General features: G+C 39.7%; 2 protein-coding genes across 6 annotated transcripts; one reads left to right on the forward strand and one right to left on the reverse strand.

Annotated features, from left to right (window-relative positions):
* Positions 1 to 294: 294 nt before the first annotated feature.
* On the forward strand, positions 295 to 7,347 carry LOC124639413 (peroxisome assembly protein 12-like). The gene is made up of 7 exons (XM_047176762.1): positions 295 to 543; positions 1,269 to 1,377; positions 1,721 to 1,923; positions 2,172 to 2,401; positions 2,890 to 3,031; positions 3,388 to 3,473; positions 6,493 to 7,347. The coding sequence occupies exons 1-7, from the start codon at positions 424 to 426 to the stop codon at positions 6,602 to 6,604; spliced, it is 1,002 nt and encodes a 333-aa protein (XP_047032718.1). The 5' UTR covers positions 295 to 423; the 3' UTR covers positions 6,605 to 7,347.
* LOC124639416 (poxin-like) lies at positions 7,346 to 19,857 on the reverse strand. 5 transcript variants are annotated; one of them, XM_047176765.1, is made up of 5 exons: positions 19,721 to 19,857; positions 12,678 to 12,854; positions 10,933 to 11,046; positions 10,017 to 10,208; positions 7,346 to 8,433 (listed from the first exon to the last, which is right to left on the reverse strand). In XM_047176765.1, the coding sequence occupies exons 2-5, from the start codon at positions 12,843 to 12,845 to the stop codon at positions 8,158 to 8,160; spliced, it is 750 nt and encodes a 249-aa protein (XP_047032721.1). In that variant the 5' UTR covers positions 12,846 to 12,854; positions 19,721 to 19,857; the 3' UTR covers positions 7,346 to 8,157. The 5 variants fall into 5 exon arrangements, with proteins under 5 accessions (XP_047032721.1, XP_047032725.1, XP_047032720.1 ...); XM_047176769.1 differs by having other exon boundaries at positions 19,725 to 19,821; XM_047176764.1 differs by lacking the exon at positions 19,721 to 19,857 and adding an exon at positions 18,987 to 19,142.
* Positions 19,858 to 24,062: the final 4,205 nt, after the last annotated feature.

Raw genomic sequence — 24,062 nt, forward strand, 5'->3', positions numbered from 1 at the left:
GCTCCGTCTTGTTGAAGGTTCTTGGAATTGGCTTGAATTTTTTTTCTATATATCATGCGCCTATGCGTTAGGCCTGGGTCACGTGGCACGGGAATGGCGTCATGTTGATGTTTCCGCCCGCGGCTGCCGGCGACGACCTTCTCAAGCTTTTAAGTATAGAATTAAAGTTGAAAATAATTTCACACTGAAAGTGCTAGCCGCGTCGCCGCCTGCCGCTACCATTCCCGGTGCGACTCGGGTGAAACTTTGAAATCCAGAAACAAAACTACACTGTTTCTGAACGAAGTTTGCATTCGTATTTGACAGTGACACGTTAAATCTGTCAAAATGACTGCCACTGACACTTGTTGGCTAAGATAATCCTCAAAAATGATAAACAAACTGGGATTGTGATTATATTGGTTAGCAACAATTAGCTGCAGCATGGCGGTGTACGCGGCGCACTTGACGAGGACCCTGCAGGGCACGCCGACCGTGTTCCAAGTCACCGCGCAGGAGGCCCTCGGCGCCACCGTCAAACCGGCGCTACGGAAAGTTGCTGAGGTGAACTTTCAACCTTGCTTTAAATCTTATTTGATGAGCTACCAGTCATCATCTATAAGAAACTATTAAGATATTATATTAGTGTACTTTACTAGCCTACCAAAATGTTGTGTGAATCGAGTTTGGACTTTAGTGTTAAATTTTTTTTAAATAAAATCAACTGGTGTTTGCTCAAGGTACTGAGAGAAATTTGTTTTGAGTCTCAAATTAATAAGTTCTGTTACATATTCACCAAGTATATTATATTAGCTATCGATATTTTTCTGTCTTTATAAAGAGTTTTCTCATTTATTGTTCATTTTATCTTTATGGTCGAGATATGATCCACCGTAAACTCAGTCACTCATTCATGCAATAAAAAATTCTAAGGTTGGTCAGTGGGTTGTCTTACAGTAGTGGAGTTTATGTTATATTCTAGTATTCATCATCATCATCCTGCCCATATCCCAATTTTATTTGGGGTTGGCGCAGCATGTTTTCTCCTTCCATACTCTTCTATCTACCGTCACCTTACGAGTAACATTGTAGTATTATATAGTTATCAGCATGGATATTGAGCTATCGGGGATCGCTTTGCGCACTGTACATATAAGGCAATAAACCAATAAATCACTTCTGGTGAAAGTCAGGGCTCAATATCCTTGCCGATGATTATACTGAATATAACTTACACTTAATTTATTGTCTGTTCCTATAATAATTTTACCTAAAACATCTGTTCACAGTACCTAGCAGCAGTGTACCCCAACAAGTGTGGATGGTGCGTGCGCTGGTATGATGAGGTGTTCCTGCTGTTTGACTCCTGTCTGCAATACTACTACCTCAAACATTATGGTCAGTAACCCTTCACTTAATATACTATGCTGGTAACAATCGTTTTACTGTTAATTCCAGTGGATTAGCGTGGCTGTCCACTGCCCGGGCGGTATACAATTTGCTGCCTGCCTCGACTAGGTATTGTGTAAAGGTTATACAGAATGTGGCTTTTAGGCTAACAGTTGTACCTAATTACCTATACCACCACAACCGATGAACTGAACAGATTTTGATAGGTGTAGATTCTAGTGGGCCTGGCGCAACTGCATCCGGTCTGTCTGAGTCGAGTTCTAACTGTTAAAATGTATTTCTTTTGTTTGCCTGAAGCAAATGATGATCATGATGATGATGATATTTTTAGCTGCATCATTCTCGGAAAGTTTCTACGACCTGATCCGAGTGCCGACATCTTCATCGAATGAGTTCAGCAGTGGGCAGCAGCTGCCGGTGTACCTGGAGCGAGCCTCGCTGGCGCTGCTGGTGCTGCTGCCCTATCTAAAGGACAAGCTTGAGGCTGTGGTGGAACACTGGAGAGAGGATGACGAGGATGGACGGTTGGGGAAGGTAAAACCTAGACTATAAGATTAAAATTTTATGCACATCTCAATACTCAATTCTTTATTAGCATTCTATGTCTTACAGGTGGTACATTTTATAAGGTAGACGGGCACAGCTTAAAGATAATATAGAGTTTTGCAGTAGCTTACATCTTATCTGAAGTTTTTTCTATCTTAAAACTAAATCTTTTCTGCAGTTTTATGTGGGTCCTTGAGGATATATTTGATGATAATTTATCCTGTTTCCTTTGATAGTCGACACAGGACCGTCTCCGCCGCGCCGCTACCCGCGTGTACCTGGCGGCGCAGTCGGCGTGGTGCTGCTGGCGGCTGGTGCAGCTGGCGCGGTACACGCGCGGGCGCAGCGCGGCGCAGTCGCCGGCGCTGTGGGCGCTGGGCGTGGCGCTGCGCCCCGCGCCGCCGCGGCAGCCCTCGGAGCACACGTGGGGGGATCTGCTGACCAGTGTCGCTACTGGAGATATTGGGTGAGAGATTCTTGTTTTTTTTCGAACTCATGCTCAATCTCTAAATATTTATTGCATGTTAAGATTGTTCAGTTGTTAAATACATATAATTTATAAGTTCAGCTTAACGGCCTTTTGCAAGTGTTGCAAAAATGTGAGGGCTAATATTCTACTTATTAGTAAAACGTAGTAGACTCTCACACAGAGGTGGATAGATTTTTTGAAATTATAAAAAAAATAAGATTCATCATTCTCATTATATTATGTTATGTACTTGGTCTTGATTAATTTATTTATAAACTTTCTATTTGAAAATTTTTTTTGCTCTGTTAATAACGCGCATGTTTTTCCGGACTATCAATCTATTTTTTTATTATTTAAACCTGAATCCTCAAAGACCAGGAAATTAAATACATACTTATCTCATTTTTCCAAAAAACTCCAAATATTATTTTGTTTTAAGATTTTTGTTCGGTTATCAACATATAAAACGCTATTGTATACCACAGTTCGGCAGCGGAGTGCCTGCCGCTCGTAGGCGGCGCGATGCTGCGGGCGGTGGAGTACGGCGCGTTCGGCGTGCAGTTCCTGCGCTGGTGGCAGGCCGCCGCCGCGCCGCAGCAGGCCTTACCCGTGCCGCCGCCGCCTAAGGTTTGTGACCCCCGATATTCAATATTTATCAACACTATATTAGCTTCACTTGTAACTAACTATTTATGTAAGAAAATCTTGTAATCTTACTTTGACCCACTTCCCGGTCTTCGGTTAGGGCGAAATTTTACACGCGCCCTGAGTTCTTATGACAATACATGACTAACTAAGAAACGCCATTACAAATTCCAATATGGCGGCCCTCCCAAGATAGCGGACTGGCTGTTTAAAATACACCCCCATGATTCGGACAATTTGGACTGTAGTTCCGAGATTAGCACCATCAGACAAACAAACTCTTCATCTTTTGATCAACGGTTCTATTGCTATATTTATTTATATATCTATTATTCCAGCGGGACGAGCGTTCCGTGCGGTTCCGTAACAAGTGCCCCGTGTGCCTACAGACGTGGAAGATACCCACCGTGCTGCCCGTGTCCGGGTAAGTCTGTCATCTACTTTATCTAGGTAAAACTAGTTTTAAATATAAGTGGACTCACCCAAGATTGATGTGAATAAGCCTAAACCTTCAAATGAGATTGCACAAAGTTTGATCTAAATCTGACAACCTCTTGTCTAGTTTTGCTCTTAAAAACATTAAATGCAATGCTTCAGGCAATGTTATGTGGTAACTAACTCTCATCCAGATAAAAATAATGTAATCGAACCATTTGTTCCCAAGATAAGCGCGTTCAAGCCATCGAACAAACTCTTCACTTATCTAGACACACGGCAGTGTGTCCGCCAAGTTCGAGCAAAAAAAAACGACACACCGGCCTTGGGTTATATTACACGAACCATTTCGGGCCAAATTCTACCCCCCTATAACTCAAAATCTATTTTATTTACGCATATCAAATTTCTAGTATCTGTTGAGACCCCCTCACTTATCTAAAATACAAAATTTCATTAATATATCTTTTGTAGGTCTTGAGATATTGACGTCAGAAAATCGCTATTTTTACTATACACTCACTGACTGACTCACTCACTCACTCATCAAAAACCTAGACCACTTCCAATGGTCGAATTGACTTAAATTTATCTATATTTATATAATATATCTTCGAATGGTCGTACCGATCTGACGTTTCGTTACAAAGGTTTGTATTTAGTCAAAGTAAAGTAAAAATCTGAAAACGGCCAAGTGTGAGTCACTTTAGAAAATAACGAATGTGTAACTTTGATCCACGAACATAATATATGATAACATGTCATGTCAGTCAGTTGGTAAATCTAGTCCATCTAGTTAATCTAGTTCATTTCTTTGTAAGAAGCATAGTGCATATTCAAAAATCTGAAAGATAGTATAAATGAGACATTTCCTTAACTAACTTAATCATAAGAAAAAAATAAAATAAACAACCTTACAAAAATAAATGAAATCCCACCCAAAACAAAAATGTGAAAGGTTGCCAAGTTAGATAATATGGGAATGCTTCGCCTATAAAAGAAGTGAGATCTGAATAAGTACCAAGTTCCATACAAATACCTCAATTAAAAATAGTTACTTTTTAATGATGTTACTTGGCAAGTTTTAATAGAAAATTATATACTTGATTCATTGCGTTTAGTAGGTTTATAACAAGGTGTGTGAATACTTGCCAAGAACCATAATTAAAAAGTAACTATTTTTAACTGAGGTATTTGTATGGAGGGAATGGAACCGGCGAGAAATGTCGTGCGGTGTTCCGCAGGGGTCGGTACTGGGGCCGCTCTTGTGGAACATCGGCTACGACTGGGTGCTGCGCGCCGACCTCCCTAGCGGCGTCAGCGTGGTCTGCTACGCTGACGACACGCTGGTTCTGGCACAAGGGAGGTCGCACCAGGAGGCGGCCGACATAATGACGCGCGGGGTTTGCGACAGTCATCGAGAGGATCCAGCTGCTGGGCCTGGAGGTGGCCTTGCACAAATCCGAGGCCATGTGCTTTCATGGGCTTCGGAACGCGCCACCTTCAGGCTCCCAAGTCACGGTGGGGGGGGTTACCATCGGCGTCGAGAGGGCGATGAAATACCTGGGACTCGTCCTCGACGGCCGGTGGAACTTCGTCGAGCATTTCCGACGTTTGGGCCCCAAACTGGAGAAGGCAGGTGCTGCATTCAAGCGGCTCCTGCCCAACCTGGGCGGCCCAAACGCCCCCTGCCGTAAACTCTACGCGGGGGTCATGCGGTCCATGGCCCTTTACGGGGCCCCGGTATGGGCACGTTCGGTACGGCCGCGGGCTGTACACTACCTGAACGTGCCCCAAAGGGTGATAGCCATTAGGCTAATCCGGGGGTACCGCACGATCTCCCGCGAAGCAGCTGGCCTACTTGCTGGACTGCCACCGTGGGATCTGGAGGCGAGGGTCTTCTTGCGCCTGTACGACTGGCGCGAGGAGGCTCAGCGCCGGGGGGAAATCCCGTTGCCGCGGCAAGTTGTCGCGCAGCGGGCGGAGCTCCGGCGCGATCTCATGGTGGCCTGGAGGGAGCGACTGTTGCAACCCAGTGCAGGGCACGCCACCATCGTGGCGGTAAGTCCCCTCTTTGAGGAGTGGCTCGGGAGGAGTCACGGCGCCCTCACGTACCGCATGACGCAGGTCCTCACCGGACACGGTTGTTTCGGGAGGTACCTGCACCGCATCGGTCGTGAGGAGGCGCCCGGGTGTCACCATTGTGCGGACAGCCCCGAGGACACGGTGGACCACACAGTCCAGGTGTGCCCCGCATGGGAGGGGCACCGCCGGGTCCTCGTCGAGGCTTTGGGCGGCGGCGACCTCTCGCGTCCGGCCCTGGTTCAGGCCATGGTCCGGGGCGAGAGGGAGTGGGATGCCGTCGCCTCCTTCTGCGAAGCGGTCATGCTCGAGAAGGAGGAGGCGGAACGCCAGAGAGTTCGCACCTCTCATCCCGGCCGCCGCGCTGGACCAGGTAGACACCATGGGCGCCGGGTGTCGCGAGATAACTCCTGGCCACCGTAGGCGTGGGTCTGTGGGCGGTGAGTTCGGGTGGCTCATCGTCTCTCTGTCTGCTTAGACGACAGACCCGTGTCGACGGCGCGCGTTGTTCCACGCGCTCCTCAAAGAGATGTCAGCAACCCCAGCGGCGCCCAGCAGGGCCAAGGCCTGCCGGGGCTGCGGGTTGTTCGAAAGAGATACCGCGGCCCTGGTACATAAAAGGCCTATGAAGGAACACGACGGTTTTTAGTCAGTAAGAGTCTGACACTCCCTCACCGCTGCTAACCCACAGCGGGAGGGGTCATTTGATGATTTTTGAGGTCGGAAAAAAAAAAAAAAGGTATTTGTATGGAACTTGGTACTTATTCAGATCTCACTTCTTTTATAGGCGAAGCATTCCCATATTATCGAACTTGGCAACCTTTCACATTTTTGTTTTGGGTGGGATATAATATCACATTACATGATGTGCAGTCTTTACCCAGCAATGTGACAAGTTCAACAATAACATTTTGTTTGTGTCTTAGCTACATATTCTGCTACTCGTGTATATCGAAACACCTGCGCAGTCACTCCGCCTGTCCTCTCACGCGCCTGCCAGCCGCAGAGACAGACCTAGTACGGCTATACCTCGACTAGTCACCACTACAGGAAGAAAGAATAATAGTGTAATATCTGTGTTATTACAGTGATTAACTAGTCATACTATGATGATGAGGCAAAAATGTCAATTTAAATATTCCATCACAGTCCATGTGTGTGTTCACCGGCCAGTATGCTAAGTTTTATTTCGGAACACACTTAATAATTATGTATTGTATAACAAGCATTGATGATGATGATGTCCTCCTAGCCAATTATCGGCTACGGCGGCTGGTCTCATGTAAGGAGATCAGCCAGCTGCGCAGGACATATTATAGTGCACGAGCATTTGCGCAGACACAGGTGCACTCACTATTCCTTCACTCTCATAGCGCGATTAGGACATGTCAGACTAATAAAGCTAATTCCAATTGTAAGATTCAGTAGTTGTGCATAGTGTTGACAATGATCTATTGTTTATAGACTGAATTATGTAAATATTAAGAAGACATTTATTATTTATATGAAGTAAATACATATAATAATACGTGTATTGAATGCCAGGTAGGTACTTAGGGAGTGAAAGAAAAAAGGTTCGTGTCAATTTGGTGTAGGTTTGGCAAACAAAATATTTGGTTTACCAGGGAAGTGGGTTTTGAAACTATTTATAGTATTAAGTTTTCAGAAATAAGGTGCAATATTACTGTGTAAGATAAGTAATGTTAATGTACGATACTATTGTTATATATTTGCATATAAGAAATTAAATTATTATATTTTTAAATAAAACACAAGAAATATTCCGTTTTTCATTTATTTTTCTAAGAAATATGTAACAAATGTTTATGATGATACAAATACTTTTTGGTATTTTGTAATGTTGCTAGCCTTAAAATATACACTTGTAGGAGCAAACAAAATTAAAGGCAGTAGTAGAAAGTGCCCCTAAAAATTGTTTTTGAGAAATAAAAAAAAAAAACATTCAACCAATTTTTTTACTGTTTAGTTTTTCTAAAGTCAACTGTTTATTTATGCACTGTGTAAAGAAGTTTCCCGCTTAGAGAAGCGTGTATGAGCCAGTAGGTGTTCCTGTCGCCCCCGGCAGACTGGCCGCCAGTGCGCTACACTCGCGGCGCGTCTGCTGGGAACGAAAGAAAAACGTACCGAGCAACACATGCTTCTCATTGCTCTACTGTTGCACTCGTTGCTAATGACTTGGACAATTAACTTATAGAAACACATATTTTCTGGTCGGTTAACTAATAATAATTATGTGTGTGAACTGTGACGCAGAAGGCAGAAGCTTCGTAGTGCATCGTTGATTTTGTTTTGATATTGATGTGGTATTTTGAATGGCTACTAGGCGTGTCTTGCGATAATTTGTACTGTATGAAATGGTAGTTATTTACTTACTCACTACTCAACAATTGAAAATGTTGTCTATGTAATAACAAATTATGTAGTAATGCAGTGTATCTAAACATCACTTGCAGACTTGTTAACTAACTAAAGTATTAAAAAATTAATCCTAGCAAAATCAACATCAGTAGGTAGCAATTCCGTCACAATTCCTGTCGTGGCGAATTTACTACTTCTACCCAAGAGCCAGCTCACAAGTACTCGATATTGTCGGCGCTGACTCCGTGTAAGTACTGGTGCGAGATCTGACGGCCGTTCTTGGCGAGCAGCACGAGGCGGGGGGTGGCGCCCCGCCAGAGAATAGGGGTGGGGGGACCAGCGGGTGGGGCGTCGATGGGGGGGAGGCTGCTGACGTAGGCCCTCAGCTCATCGCGGCTGGGGAAGGTGCGGTCACCGTACACGCCACAACCCTCAGGAATGTCCCGGACTTGCCACGCTTCTGATGTGTCGAAGTATCCGCCTTCACCCTGCAACATAGAAAAGTAATGTGTAAGCTCTAGACAAAACACTCCGTTGACTCAAATTCAATGGACGATATTGTTCTTTCTAACACGCTTAGGTATATTAATTTCACTTGTATGTAAGAAAATCTTAGAATCTTAATTTGACCTATTTCCCGGTCTTCGATTAGGATGAAACTTTACACGCTCTGAGTTCTGATGACGATACATGACTAACGTGTTTTTTAAGTTTTTTACACTATTATATTTTCAAACTGAACTTGCAGATGCTGCACCCTAATAAAGATGGAACAGGTATTCAATTTAGGTATTATTGTATAGCTTTTTGACGTGACAACGTCTTATAAAGCGATGGAGCCGGCTGCACGCACGAAAAAACATGACTCATGCGGCGTTACCTCGCTCTGAGGCGTTACCTCGCTCTGAGGCGTTCCATCGCACAATCGGCCTACGCGTTCGGCAGCGTTCGACATCTGTCTCTCTCCCAATTGAGTGAGCGATGCGTCCGCGTAAACAGCTGCTTGAAAAGTGAATGTGGTGTAAATTGTTTATAGCAACGATAATTGCGACGATAAAGGTAATGATTCTTTCGATATTAAATATATGTTCAGTGATATATTGTCCAATATTCGTGCTTTCATAATTAAAATAAATAGCATCAGTCCGCTAGTGCAGCGATTGTAGGTTATGCTATAACAAAACTATAATAATAAGGTAATAGAACTATTTCACGATGAGTAAAAAATCAATTGCTTTACTATTCGATCGAAATAATTATGGACCATAGCCAGTGTTGGGCAAAATGAAATCTAACTACTGATTACTAACTACAACTACATATTGTAGTTAGTAATCAAAACTGCAAATTACATTAAATAATCGTAAAAAGTAGTTAAAAAATTTGATTACTAACTACAAATTGTAGTTGCAATCAAGATTACGAGATTACTTTTTATAACTACCTACACATTTTAAATAATCAATCGCGCGTTCATGTACTGACTTGTCGTTTGCTAGTTAAGTACAGTTACCGGCACGGAAGTCGAGCCCTGACTTTCACCTGCGCAGAAGTGATTTATTGGGTCCCTTTGGTGGTATGAAGGGAGCGCGGGGGCGGCGGTAAAGCGGTGACTGGCCCGCAGCGCATCGCGTCATAGCCGTCACTCGGGATTGGTTTTTAGCTGCGGTTGACGTACGTCAGGACGACGAAACACTTCGGGCCAATTTAATTGACACCAATTTTTATAAAATATATTTTTCTTTTCTTTTGACGTGACAACGTCTTATAAATCGATGGAGCCGGCTGCACGCACGAAAAAACATGACTCATGCGTCGTTACCTCGCTCTGAGGCGTTCCGTTTAAGGCTTGTAGGGCAAGCGAGAGCACGCAACGAGCGACAAAGAGGCACGATCGGCCTCCGCGTTCGGCAGCGTTCGACATCTGACGATCAATTTCTTATGACGTTGTCACGTTCGACTATCGTCAGTAAACCGCCTTTACAGACAACCGTTTTTTTTGTAGCAGTTTCTTCAAGTTACAACAGACATGGTGTTAAATACTATGCATTTCTGTATGGGTATGGCGTACCTCAAAAGTAGACACAGCATAATGGTTCCCCCTCTTAGCGGTGACGAGGGAGACCAGCTCCCCCGCCTGGTTGACGACGGGAGTGCCGGCCACGTACAGGTTGGCGGACTCGAAGGTGGGGGCCAGCCGCCACTGAGCCAGCACGCCGTCGCTGGACACCACCAGCAGGCGCTTGCTGCGGTTGATGAACACCTGGAAACACGTAATGTAGGTTTATGGGGATCGTTTAGTAGATACTAGCTGTTGCCCGTGACTTCGTTCGCGTGGAATAGTGACTTCCGGCAGATTTTTGGTTTGACCAATAGATGGCGCTGTATGTCGGGAATAAATTTTATTTTTGTAATAAAATCTATCCTATATACTTTCTCAACTTCCAAACTATGTCTGTACCAAATTTCATACGGTTCAGTAGTTTAGGCGTGAAGAAAAGACAGACAGACAGAGTTACTTTCGCATTTATAGTATTAGTTTGGATTTGGATATATCTAAGGGGCGGTTTTATAAATCTTTGAGAAAAATGTAGAAGAGAGAAATATTAGATAGGCCCATAAGTCACAAACAAGCTTATCTTTACAGATATTCGTTCTCCGAATCAATTCATAATTTATGCAAGATTAAACTTGTTTTGATGAACCACATAAATAAATGTACCCAATTATCCAACTTGAACTAGGTACCTATATCCAGTTTTCAACGCTCATTCATCGGGAAGTCCCTGAGTAAATGCGTAGGTAGAGTGACACGCGCTCGTCCCAATTTTCTTAGTATGCACAACATATGACGTAGGTATATGGTTTATTATAATTTTATGTCTTAGTGTAGGCATAAGTATTGTTCTGTATGATATAGTGTTTCTATGTTCCATAGTTGCCTGAAGGAAAGCAATAAATAAATAGTATAAGCTTGTGACCCTTACCTTCTCAGCAGTATTTTCGTCGATGCGCACGTAGCCGAGCTCCCCCAGCGGCGCCAGGAGTTGTTCCGTGAAGATGTCGCAGTAGTGGTGCGTCGTCTGAGACAGTTTCTCCACCTGCAAATATCATAGAAGACCTAAGAAAAGATGGATAGATTGCCTGAAAGAGGACTGAAGAAGGGACTCGGTGCCCGTATGACGAGTAACAGGGAAGAATGGAGGCGGACGACATATTGCGCTGACCCCAAATAATATTGGGAATAGGGCAGGAAGAAGAAACACATCATAGATAACACTGACTTACAGCTGTAGCATAGTCTATGATGTTTGGGTCGTCTGTGAGTTGCAACGATTTTTATAAATTGTGGAGCACGATCATGGTATGTGTTAGTCATGAATGACTCAAAGTTGCGGGGCACTACCTCCCATTACAGAAAGAGTTTCATACGGGCTTAATCATATTATGTACGTTTTCGAAACTTCATCTAGGTAACATAACAACACTCTTCGTCCTTCGTCCTTTCTACTAACAAAAAGTTTCTGGATTTTATGTCCAGGGGCTCAATACTCAATACTCAATACTCAATGACTTTATTGCATTCCATAATGTGTACAGGCTGGTGGGTAAAATTAAAAGAAACAATTATGGACCCTGTCGGGCACAGCAAAGTTAGTTTTTAGACGAGAGGACGAAGAGAGCTTTTTAAACATAATAATATTGAATTAAATGTAGAAAATCTTATTATATTTAGATATTTGAGTAAGTATTATTTCTGTGTAGATTTATTTACATTTTACTTATTTATTATTTATTAAATTTATATTCGTTTATTTATATATTATTAATTTATATTATAAATATTCTATATTATGTATTAATCGTTATTAATTATTTTATTTATTTATAAATTAGCTGTAGTTTTTTTTTTTATTTTTATTTATGACTCAATAGTAAGAATTTAATTAAAGGTATTGCACGGTAAGTAAGGTAAATAAATTGATATATTAAGTAGGTAGGTACTAGGTACTAGGCCTACTGCTTGTTTATTCCAGTTATCCTAGTTTCCCTAGTTGTATTTATCTTTGAAATATTCGTCAATTGTGTAGTAGCTTTTATCTAAGAGAAATCGTTTTAGTTTATTGGTAAATATATTATTTGATTCAGTGTTTTTTATGTATTCTGGTAATTTATTGTAGATTTTAATGGACGTAACAAACGCACTAGAGGAATGCATATTTAATCGTGAGGTTGGTAGATTGAGTCTATTTCCATGTCTAAGTTTGTGTTTTGTTTGGATGTCTGCTCTTTTACTGTAGAATTGTGGGTGCTTCCTTACAAATTTGCAAATTTCAAATATATAGAGGCAGGGTAGTGTTAAGATGTTTAGTTTTTTGAAATGTGGTTTACATGAGTCGGTGTCTTCAATGTTGGTTAATATTCTTATAAGTTTCTTCTGTATTGTAAATAGTGAAGGTGCGTCTGTACTGTTACCCCACAATATTACTATATATTTAATTCTGCTCAATTCTGCTAAGTTAATAATGTGACAATTGGATAACAATTAAGTCTCAATAGCAGTTTTAACCTTTGCAAACATATCATTGGTTTGCCATTTGCCTGCCATTTGGTCTATAGAGGATAGTCTGCTCTACAATTTGAGTTTGAGTTTAATCATGAAGATTCGAGTCTTTAAAACATAGGCTACTCTTTTGATTAATCAGTAGGTATGTATGTATCCTTGTATTACCTGTTCGGGGGTGCAGCAGTGGATGGGCCGCGCGTCTCCAAAGCTGGCGTACTGCCTGCCATCAGCTCGACGGTGCAGCTCCGCCGGGATGGCCATGCGCTCCACCAGGCCGCGGTACGTCAGCCCCGCGGGAGTGTTGGACGTCGGGAATCCTGTGCGCTGTGACATTCTTGCGTTCTGAAGGAGGAAGGAGTTTAGTTATTGCTTGTTAGGTGTGGTAAAGAATGAAAGTAAGTAGTACCTATGCTAGTCATGTAGCTAGGTGAACTGCCTGCTTTTACTGAATTGTTAAATGTTTTTCATCACCGTCTATTCATCATCTTTACCTCCTCTCTATACCTAGTCACCTCTGTGAGGGCCTGTGATCATACCTAAGAAAAAAACGAACCTATCTCAACTATGTATTATTTGATGTCATTTCGTCAGTCGTTATCGCACAAACCTTTAAAATTTCCATAGGTACAGCTGGGTGCTCATTTCTCTTGATTACGAAAGAAAGGTAGATCAAATCAGGTAAGAATTAAGATTATTGGTAAACACATATCTGATAAAAGCACCTACTTGTACTAAAATTAAGAAACTACAATAGATAGGGATAGAGAACGCCTTATTTGGCTGATTGCGATGCGTTATCATTTGCCTTTATTTACGTACAGTCGTCACCTGATTTATTGTAATTATATTATTGTTGTACCTACAGAGGGAGCCTTGATTGCATAACAGCTTGTTATCGGCTTGTTGGTGTGTTTGTCACGGCCAGCCAGCCGCTCCTACTGATACCATGAGAACAACTAAATTTCTATGCTAAGTAGGTAATTGATTGGCAACCTCTTTTCAATTTGGGTTCATAACCGATTAGGAAGTTGATTCTAGAATTTAGGTACGGGCTTTGACAAAACAAAGATCATCTATTCTAACACTTATTAATCAACAGTTGGGGAAGAATACTGTGGTCTCTTGTGAGGGTTGCTAAATTGTTCGCAGTAAGATACCAGTCAGGTTTGCTAGGAAGGTTAATTCCATAGGTTTTTTCAGTTAAACACAGCGATATGGAACAATATAGGAAACCTGACTTAAATATCTATAATAATTTCCTGGCGCGAGAGTTAACCCCGATTAATTAATTATGAGGCTAAGGAATTATTTGACTAATTTTAAGATAATGGGTGCACGACAAACTGAAGTCAGCACTGCGCTTTACCCCTTACCGTTGGCACCAAAATGAAATCAACAACCATTCAAGTCACAAAATTCAAGCTTCTTAAACCACGATTAAAAAAAAACAGACACAATACTTCCCGCCCTTTTAAATCCAGAGCAAACTGCCTCACAAATATACGACGACACCAAAATTCCCTAACATTCTCGAGCACAATCTGCGCAGACGCATAACAACACAACAACGCTAACAACAAGAAACATACCCGTTGTGTGCGGCCGTCATCTGACAACTAAGACTTGTATCAGCCGCGGCTGATGGCTGCTATCTGAGTCTCTGCTGATAACAAGCCACGTCACCCTGCATTGTTTCACTAAGGATCATACAGTCATCTGTCTTCCGTCATGATAGTGTCTTAGGATTTTGTGTTCACGAATCATTAATTTTCTTCGAAAGTTTGAATAATTTTGATAGTTTTAGAATTTGATTTTCTTTGTCATTCATTACCCAGCTACAGCTTGCCTATTCATCATTAGGTGTTAATGTAAACGCTAGATCTCCACGAGATAATACTTTACTGATACCATAGAAATCTTATCTAATACCTATCTATGACTTACTCAAAATTTCAGATCACACTCGGCTAGCAAAGATTTTGGTTTCGAAAAGTCATGTAGGGCCCGTGTCACCCACACGATGATGAATGTTGAATCGGTATCGCAGGGTGATTCTTAGGTACAAAGAACAAATAGGAAATGTGTACATATCGCTTATAACAAGTAATATGTATATGTATCTTAAAAAACCGGCCAAGTGCGAGTCGGCCTCGCGCACGAAGGGTTCCGTACCATTATTTAGAAAATGAGCAGAAAAATCACGTTTGTTGTATAGGAGCACGCCAAAATATTCGTTTTATTCTAGTTTTCAGTATTTTTTGTTATAGCGGCAACAGAAATACATCATCTGTGAAAATTTCAACAAAGGTTTATGAGAAACAGCCTGGGGCCCGATTCTCCTAATTTTACTTAAGCGACATACGATTGACGTTCGACTCGATTCGACTGAGATCCGATCCCGACTCGATTACGATTGAAGCGTATGTGGCATTCCGCTATTTTTTCTTTGAAATAAACGTTTTTATCCTTTTCTGTCATTCAATAATGAATCATTTTGTCTGCAAATGATTTACGATTGCAAAATGATTGTACAGCAAACTACCGTATAGACCAAAATTACCAAAATAACAGACCAATCGCACACCAATCAAATGTCAATCGAATACGATTGGTCTTTTATTAGTAGCAGAATGCCCGATATGGTTAAAACTGTTATTGCGATCATATTGCGATTAGATTTCTATTCGATTTTGACATTATTAACTTAGGAGAATCGGGCCCCTGGTGACGGACGGACGGACGGACAGAGCAGCGAAAACAATAGGGTCCCGTTTTACTCTTTGGGTATGGAACCCTAAAAATTAAGGTGCAGTTGCGCCTAGCGCCTAGGTACACATAAAATGCACGTTAAATTAAAGAATGCCGCAATAAATTGTCGTCGATATGAAGTTAACAGCGGTGTTAGCGCTTATTAACAGTGCGGAAGGCATTATTTACGATTATTGTTTACTGTTACATGCGTTTATGAGCTTCTTCAGGGTTCGCCTCAGCCTAGTATAACTCTTATAGGAAGAAGCAGTGAAAACGGGACGTTTTTGGGGGTGGTCGACGAGAAAAATTGCTAATTTCAATAAACATAATTTAGTTTCATATCTATTTCCTAGTATTGTTATTTATATTTGTAGTATGCTCAGATCAAAGATGATCTGAGGTAGTATGTATAAAATATAAGTTAGCTATTGCTTATAATTTACCAGTTTTAGGATTGACTCGTAGCTCGAGGGAGCTTTTTAGTTTATGCACATAAGTTTTCAAACGGTTCAAAAGTTGTTTTAAAACAACAACTTAATATTTAATCACCTATGTTAAGCTATAAGTAAGTAGGTGGGTACTTACATAATTATTATGAACAACACAAACAAAAACAATTCACTGAATTCCGCACTCACACCAAGGCTATCACGGAAGGACTGTGCCAACACTACTAGCACTAGGCTGTGTTACAATGTTGTGAAACAACACAATTGCTCATGTCTCACTCATAATAAATTAGCAAAGAACCTATGACTCAACTGGTCAAAACACCCTTTATGAATAAGATTTGAAAGTATTGTTTATCTTTGCATTTTACTTGTCTTTCTTGATAATTTCTTAATAATAAGCCTATGCCATATTACGCCTTAATGTGCCTACAAGGACAAAATCTTGGCATCTGTAGTTCTGAGTAGTGAGTCATCGCAAGTCAGTGCAAGCTCTTGCCGGGGTCAAAGCACTTCGAACAGTCACTCTGGGGGACTTTCTGCACGAATATACATCAAGATCAAAGACTGCAATTCTACAGATGGACGGATTTAGTAAGTATACCTGGTACCGTACTAAAATACCTAATAAAGAGGAAACAAGCTCCCGCGAGGAAACGAATAGCGCGGGATTTTTAATGTAAAAACTTAACCCTGTTAGCAAAGTTGGATAAAAATATAGATTGTCATACAAATTCAACATTCTTAGGTACCTACATCCATACCTATTTCGGGGTGGCGGTGTTAAAAAAGTTGTGTGGAAATCGAACCTACGACCCGCGCCACAGTGCCACCCCAAGCAGCAAAATAGTCGAGTAAGAATTTGTTTACTTAGCCTTTAATTGTATAAGAGCCGAGTAACCGTTCTTAAACCACTCATTTATCGTATGATAGCGGTAATCTCGACTATTTGGCAATATTTGCTAATGTGTGCTTTATGGACGTTGAATAAACGTTTACAGCACTATGTTTTAGCACTTTTACTCCACCTTTTAGCAGATGCTGAATTAAAGTGTCTAAAATACTCGTTACTCGATCGTTTGATCTATAGCAGTCGTATAATAGCTGCAGAATAGCTGATTCGCTGAATTGGGTGCTTTTATACAGCCACTACTCAGCTCTCTTTTATGTTTCTATAAGAGCTCTATAAACGTAATCAAAATGCTTATGGCAAGATTGCTGCTGTTACTGCACACTTATAGATTAACTCGTATAAAAGCTTTTATACGATATTTACTCAGCTTAAAGTAGAATTGTAGAGTTCTGAGAAACAGTAACACCACAAGTCCGTCCATTGTGAATTTCCAAGCGCGAGTCCGAGTACTTTAAGTGGTTCCGTAGACTCAAGTAACAATAATTTACAATTTAAATGACGACGGACAACATTAAGAACTAGGGCCGAGTCATACAAGTGATGTTGAAATAAGTTCAGATATTGAATGTACTGAAATCAGTTCTGATTCAGAAAGCAGTGAAAATGACAGTGTCGAAAATAATAATTTTCAGATGAATTTAAGAGAATGGGCTCTTCAATTAAATATATCTCTTGCGACATTTAGACACCTGGCAACTGTTTTAAATAAACGCCTGCCACATGTTCTCCCTAAAGATCCACAAACCTTATTGACTGATTTTCTTCGGTTTGACTTATCGTTTGTACTAAGGCCACATCCGTTAAATTTATCTGATAGTTTCCTTCCAAGCCCGTCCCAATTTTTCAAAAAAATAATCTTAATTAAAATGATTTTTTTGGTCTCGTACCAATAAGCGAACCCTAAATCCTTGTGCTATAAATGTGGTGACCAGCACTCTTACTCGACTTTTAATCGAATAAGTTCGCTGTAATTACAACTGGATTACCAATATGGCCACAGCATTTAATATAATTAATTAAAATATATTTAATTTATTAAATTAGTCGTCCAAATTTAAGAAAATAGACAGCGCATGAATGTTTATGTAAAAATGCCTTTGGGTTTAACAATAAAGCTTGTTGCGCATGATGTTTTGAAGTAGCGACATGAACAGTAAAAATAAACATATTGATTGCTAAAAACTTAATATAAATGTAATATATTATTCCTTTTTCTTAGCCTTTGAAATGGAGTTTACAAATAATGATTTGAACTTTGTAATAAATTAGGTAAGAGCCTCCGTAAGATCATTAACAGCACTTATTGGTCGAGTAAAAGCATTTTATCTGCTGTTATAGAACTAAAATGGCGAATAAAAGCAATTCGGCTTCGCTATTATAGCACAATTTACCTGTATAATAGCAAATCGAATGCGTTTATTGAACTAAATATCCTATATACCACTTTTACTCAAATCTTACCGCATGTTTTAGTTGCTTACTCAGCGCTTATTCCACTTTAATAGGACTTTAGTCTGAATAATTTGCGCCTTTTTCGCGTTGAGTAAACGTTTCGAGCACTTTTACTCGACTGTTTTTAGGACTTTTATTGAACTTAAAGGCGAAAATAGAACGTGCCCTCGACCATTATAGCACGTCTATTTGCTGCTTGGGACACGTTTGCACTAACTACCTACTGTGCCAATCGCATCTTGAACATTTAACTTTTGACACGTAAGTAGGTATTAAACAAGGTAGGTAATTTACTGAGAGGTAAACTTAACTAAATAAAAGTCTACTAATATTTTGACGGATTTAACTCACAACTATCACAGTCCGTAATCTCGTCGTGTGAAGATCGGAGAGCAAACTAATGCTGCGTAGTAATTTAGTAAACATGTGTGGCCAAGACTTCATAAAGTTAATTTATCCGGTTGCGGGGATAGCTTCCGTATTCGGCAGTACGAGTTTCTATTAAATGTTTCTTTATCTACAATTTCTTCGCATGTATAAATGGTAAAGACATTTTATATAAGACTTTTTCATAAGACATAAGACTTTTTACTAAAAGAATTACTAAGGTACCTAAGTCATGCCTCTTTTGTAGTTGACCCGAATGAATTTCCTTAATCTCAATCAGTCTTTGTACAAAAATGGATACATTTGCCCCTGCCTTAAGATGACCTACTTATGAATTATTCAATGAATGAATTGCCCCTAAAATCAATAAGTAATCATACAGGCAGACAAGAGCAAAGAAATAAGCTTATGTAACAATCACTTAAGTTTATATTTCCTTCTATTTTCACTATTAGGTATCTATGTATCTACTTATGCCCCTATCAAAGAGCCCATGGCTTTGTAAATAAAATCAAAACTCACCAAGTTAGCCGTTAACGCGGAACTTAACGCACTCAAAAATACGATCAAATAAACGACAGCCATTGTGTCTACACTAGTAAAATAATTTAACTAAATCCAAATGTCATTTACTCACGTATATATACCTACGCAGGTTATTATTGAAATATATATGAACTACGCAAATTAATTGGCTATCGTTCGCATCTGACTGAAAAACCAGAAACTAAGTAACTTCAATACTAAGTGGGGCTTCCCCCAAAATAAAGGTAAAATAGGATATTATTGAATACATTTAAAAACTACTTTATTTTGCCTGTTTCCTCCCCCTGAAAACTGTAACGATTTTAAGGTAAGCTAACAGAACTACTGGATACTTTAGGATACCTTACTATATTTTATTAGAATTTATCGAATAATTAGATCATTTTATTCGACGGCTAGGCCGATACTTAGATGGGATAGATAATTTTAAAGAAAGCCATTTTCTGTTTGGCTGGTACCTAAGTATATTGTAGATCAACACAATTCAGGCGTAATTCAGGTAGGTATCTACTTCTTATATTCATGTTAATTGAGAAGATATAATCTAATCGATACCATTTTACAATAAATAAAAAACTATAATTGCATATGTAGGTACATTTTATCATAGGTACATCATCAGTTTAAAATAATGGCAAACCGTTATCAAATACCAAACTTGTCACAACAGTTCCGATTATAATTAGTTAAGCTACTTTAAAAATACTTACGAACACTTTTACGAATATTATCGTGATTTCACAGCACAATCACATCACAGCATCACTTGACTACCACCATGACATAAGCACTGATGGAAAGCTACTCTCACTTATATACCGACCCCGCTTCAACTGTACCATTACACCAATATAGACCTTATTGCATCATCGTAAAGACCAGAATGACTCGACGACTTGGGGAAGGCACCCTACGTTGTAGGGTCAGACTTGAAAATATCCTGTCAACGCATGTCCTGTTTAAATATAAACATGTTTTTAAAGTACTTCCTTTGTTTTAAAAGAAATATACTTTGTAAGGCCTTAAGTAAGTACCTTTCAACAAATAATTTTTAAAAGTATCAAAAGTGCGCTATAGAAATGAGATCATGAGAGTTACACAAAACGATTTTCTAAACCTATAACGTCCGAGTTATCACGATTTTAAGACTTAAGTAAAACTGCAGGGTACGACACTGGCGTAGGTACCGTAACCGAAGGTACCGTTTCATTACGGTAATACCTTGAAAAAACTTAGATCAACAATTTTATTAAATGTTTAGGACTTACTCTCAAGAAATTCCTCGTTTCCAAGTTTATACGTCTCCATTACTCTGATTATTACATTAGACACTATGTAATACAATGTCCCGTGTCTAGTTTTCGTACGAAATTATAAAATTGTAGGCTTTCAACATATTTTTCATGCTGACTGTATTTTATTCTGAATGGGAGGGACTGACACAAGTGGGTTGACACGTGTTTTCTTCCCTCTCATTCTAATTAAGTCTATCTTTATTAATTGAACAGAGACAACGATATATTTTCAGAAAGCCGAAATGATCAAAGAGCAATCATTTTACTTCAGATTTTAAGAAACTGAATGTTATGTTCTCTGTCTAACACTAGCATTCTTTTAATGTGTGAAAGAGACAGGTATAAAGATTTTAGTTATTTCTGGTAAGGGTAACTCCGGGGTTTTTTTTCTTTAGTGTCTCTGGCCTGTTTATTCCCCGGATTTAATACTAGTTGTTTTGAATATTGACCAACGTTGGGCAATTCATTGTTCAATATTATTGACGCAGTAGTCACTTAATTAACTATGTTGTAGGGACATAATCAAGCTATTACCATATTGTACTTACATATTTCTCATGTTACTTGCCTGAGACTCACGTTAAAACATACATTTTTTAATAAAAAACCATTTTAGTGCATGTACAAAATATTTAATACATACAAATCCAAATTTAGTCTTTTGATGATAAAATAATCATATTTCCATAAGTACATATTTGTACATTTCATTCTATCTAACTCTATCTTTCATTATATTGACTAATACAATAAAAAATCTTTCAACGTAAACCTTCATATAATTATAAACAAAGAAATACAAAACAAATACAATTATTATGTACCAGAAACAAGATAAAATCTCAACACTTATGTGTTTATTATATAATTAATTTTATCAATTGGAAAACCAATTGAATACAATGAAAAATGATGATGATTATGTCTCATCAAGGACCAGTTTAAGCATTTAGCAGGTAGCTGGTTTTCTATCTTCAACAATAATCTTATATGCAACTTACAGAAAGCCAGGGCCCCGATTCTCCTAAGTTAATAATGTCAAAATCGAATAGAAATCGAATCGCAATATGATCGTAATAGCAGTTTTAACCATATCGGGCATTCTGCTACTAATAAAAGACCAATCGTATTCGATTGACATTTAATTGGTGTGCGATTGGTCTGCTATTTTGATGATTTTGGTCTATACGGTAGTTTGCTGTACAATCATTTTGCAATCGTAAATCATTTGCAGACAAAATGATTCATTATTGAATGACAGAAAAGGATAAAAACGTTTATTTCAAAGAAAAAATAGCGGAATGCCACATACGCTTCAATCGTAATCGAGTCGGGATTGGATCTCAGTCGAACCGAGTCGAACGTGAATCGTATGACGCTTAAGTAAAATTAGGAGAATCGGGCCCCAGCTTGACAGACACATTTTAATAATATAGTGACATAGACAACGTATCAAAATAGTTGTAAGTACTCAAATTGTGCAACTTCGTATAGTCACACCAAAGGACAATGCCAGGGTCTGGGCTCAAAGTTTGCCCAGCAGTGGGAGTAGTTCCAGCTGGTTCCATAGTGCACTCTGAACACGAAATCCAAATATTTTTGAAATCGGTCCCAGAGGTCCCGAAAAAAACCGGTTCAAATGTTCTCCATAGATAGTCACTTAACAAAGCCTGAGCCATTTGCCCAGCAGTGAAAGTGGTCGAAATAGGTTCTTTACTGCACTGTTAATACGAAATCCAAATATTTTGGAAATCGGTCCCAGAGGTCCCGAGAAAAACCGGTTCTAATGTTAAACTTGAACAGTCACTTTATAAAGCCCAAGCCATTTGCCCAGTAGTGGGAATGGTTAGAATAGGTTCTTTACTTCACTGTTAACACGAAATCTAAATATTTTGGAAATCGGTCCCAGAGGTCCCGAGAAAAACCGGTTCTAATGTTAAACTTGAACAGTCACTTTATAAAGCCCAAGCCATTTGCCCAGTAGTGGGAATGGTTAGAATAGGTTCTTTACTTCCCTTTTAACACGAAATCCAAATATTTTGGAAATTGGTCCCAGAGGTCCCGAAAAAAACCGGTTCAAATGTTCTCCATAGATAGTCACTTAACAAAGCCTGAGCCATTTGCCCAGCAGTGAAAGTGGTCGAAATAGGTTCTTTACTGCACTGTTAACACGAAATCCAAATATTTTGGAAATCGGTCCCAGAGGTCCCGAAAAAAACCGGTTCTAATGTTAAACTTGAACAGTCACTTTATAAAGCCCAAGCCATTTGCCCAGTAGTGGGAATGGTTAAGATAGGTTCTTTACTTCACTCTTAAGACGGAATCCAAATATTTTTTAAATCGGTCCCAGAGGTCCCGAGAAAAACCGGTTCTAATGTTAGCCAGCCATTGTTAGCAAGCCATTTTAAGCAGCCACAAACCTAACAACCTCTTTTCTTGAAATAATATTCAGATAGTTAGTGGTTTCACTGTTAACAGGAAAAAAAAAATAATAAATTGAAAAGTAACTATTGTTTCTCTTGCTTTTCAGTCTCTATCTACCACAATCAGTCCTAAGTTCGTGTAGCGTCATGCAATTAATATCCGTAATGGCAATGGAAAAATCTTATCAAGACAAATAAAATAAGCTCGAACACGAGGTAGTAAATAGATACCGTTGAGGAGTTCCCTCGTCTCACTGTCGACTCCACCGTCAGGTCAGGTCTTAACCTCCACTGTTTTGTGGTGTCGGAGACATATACCCAAATGACAAGTTTTTATTCGATATGTGCTTACAATTTCCGAGATTTCCCTATTGTTTTAAGGTTTCTATCACCAGACCCTGGACCGAATAACAAAGGAACCATTTGGAAAGTAAATTCTTTCAAACAATAAAATGATTGTTTAAATCGGTTGGTAAATGACGGAGTTATGCACGTACTTACGTAAAAAGAATACAAACGAACTGAGAAAATCCTCCATTTTTTGAAGTCGGTAAAAAAAAAATCTCGTTCAATACCTCGTATTTATCGATTAATATTAAAATGCATTTCAATTAAGGTAATAAAAGTGGAATAGTTAAGAGTTCGTAAGCATATTTTTCGTAATATTGAATAAGAGTCAAACCAGTTTTTCTCAGGACTCCTGGGATAGATTTCGAAATATTTCGGTCTGGGACCTATTATAAGCCTATGGAACATAATACACTATGCAGTTACTGTGGGCAACTCTTGAGCCCAACTTCCATACAAAGAATAGCATTGTCCTTTCCAATAGACAGATAAACAAACTTATTTATTTGGTTTTTACCGCGGACACGAAGTTGACGTTGAAGCCGCGTACGCACGTACGAACAAATTTGTTGCGTTACATGATATGCAACAACTTGGTTCGCACGTGCGTACCACTATCGAACATCGAACACTCTGTTCGTCAAACATGTTCGCGGCGATCCTTGTAGTGTGTTCTGTATGGACGGTGTTCGAAGAGCTTTAATAAATGTTACGCAACAAAACTGCGAACATCAAAAAATTCTCCGTTACTTCACAATCGACTACTTACAACGGCGCCGTCATGGCTACTAAGATAGAGTTCACGACTGTTGTTCGCGAACTCGACTCGAACTATGTTTGCGTTCGTGTTCGAATATGCCGTTCATACGTACGAACCAAATGTTCGGGTCTGGTGTTTGTGTTCGCTATGTTCGTGTTCGTACGTGCGTACGCGCCTTGACATAAACATATTGCAACATATTTAGATTGCACAAGTTTACCGTTGA

This window comes from Helicoverpa zea, chromosome 19 (genome assembly GCF_022581195.2).
Source record: "Helicoverpa zea isolate HzStark_Cry1AcR chromosome 19, ilHelZeax1.1, whole genome shotgun sequence".
NCBI lineage: Eukaryota > Metazoa > Arthropoda > Insecta > Lepidoptera > Noctuidae > Helicoverpa > Helicoverpa zea.

Bases quoted from the DNA above. Each gene is read 5' to 3' on its own strand.
- LOC124639416 (XM_047176764.1), bottom strand. From the start codon at position 19,049: ATGGCTGTCGTTTATTTGATCGTATTTTTGAGTGCGTTAAGTTCCGCG. The intron at 11,047-12,677 runs GTAATACAAGGA...TGATATTTGCAG, and splicing joins ACTGCTGCACCCCCGAACAG to GTGGAGAAACTGTCTCAGAC. The intron at 10,209-10,932 runs GTAAGGGTCACA...ACGTGTTTCCAG, and splicing joins ACGAAAATACTGCTGAGAAG to GTGTTCATCAACCGCAGCAA.
- LOC124639413 (XM_047176762.1), top strand. From the start codon at position 424: ATGGCGGTGTACGCGGCGCACTTGACGAGGACCCTGCAGGGCACGCCG. The intron at 1,924-2,171 runs GTAAAACCTAGA...TTCCTTTGATAG, and splicing joins AGGATGGACGGTTGGGGAAG to TCGACACAGGACCGTCTCCG. The intron at 2,402-2,889 runs GTGAGAGATTCT...TGTATACCACAG, and splicing joins GTCGCTACTGGAGATATTGG to TTCGGCAGCGGAGTGCCTGC.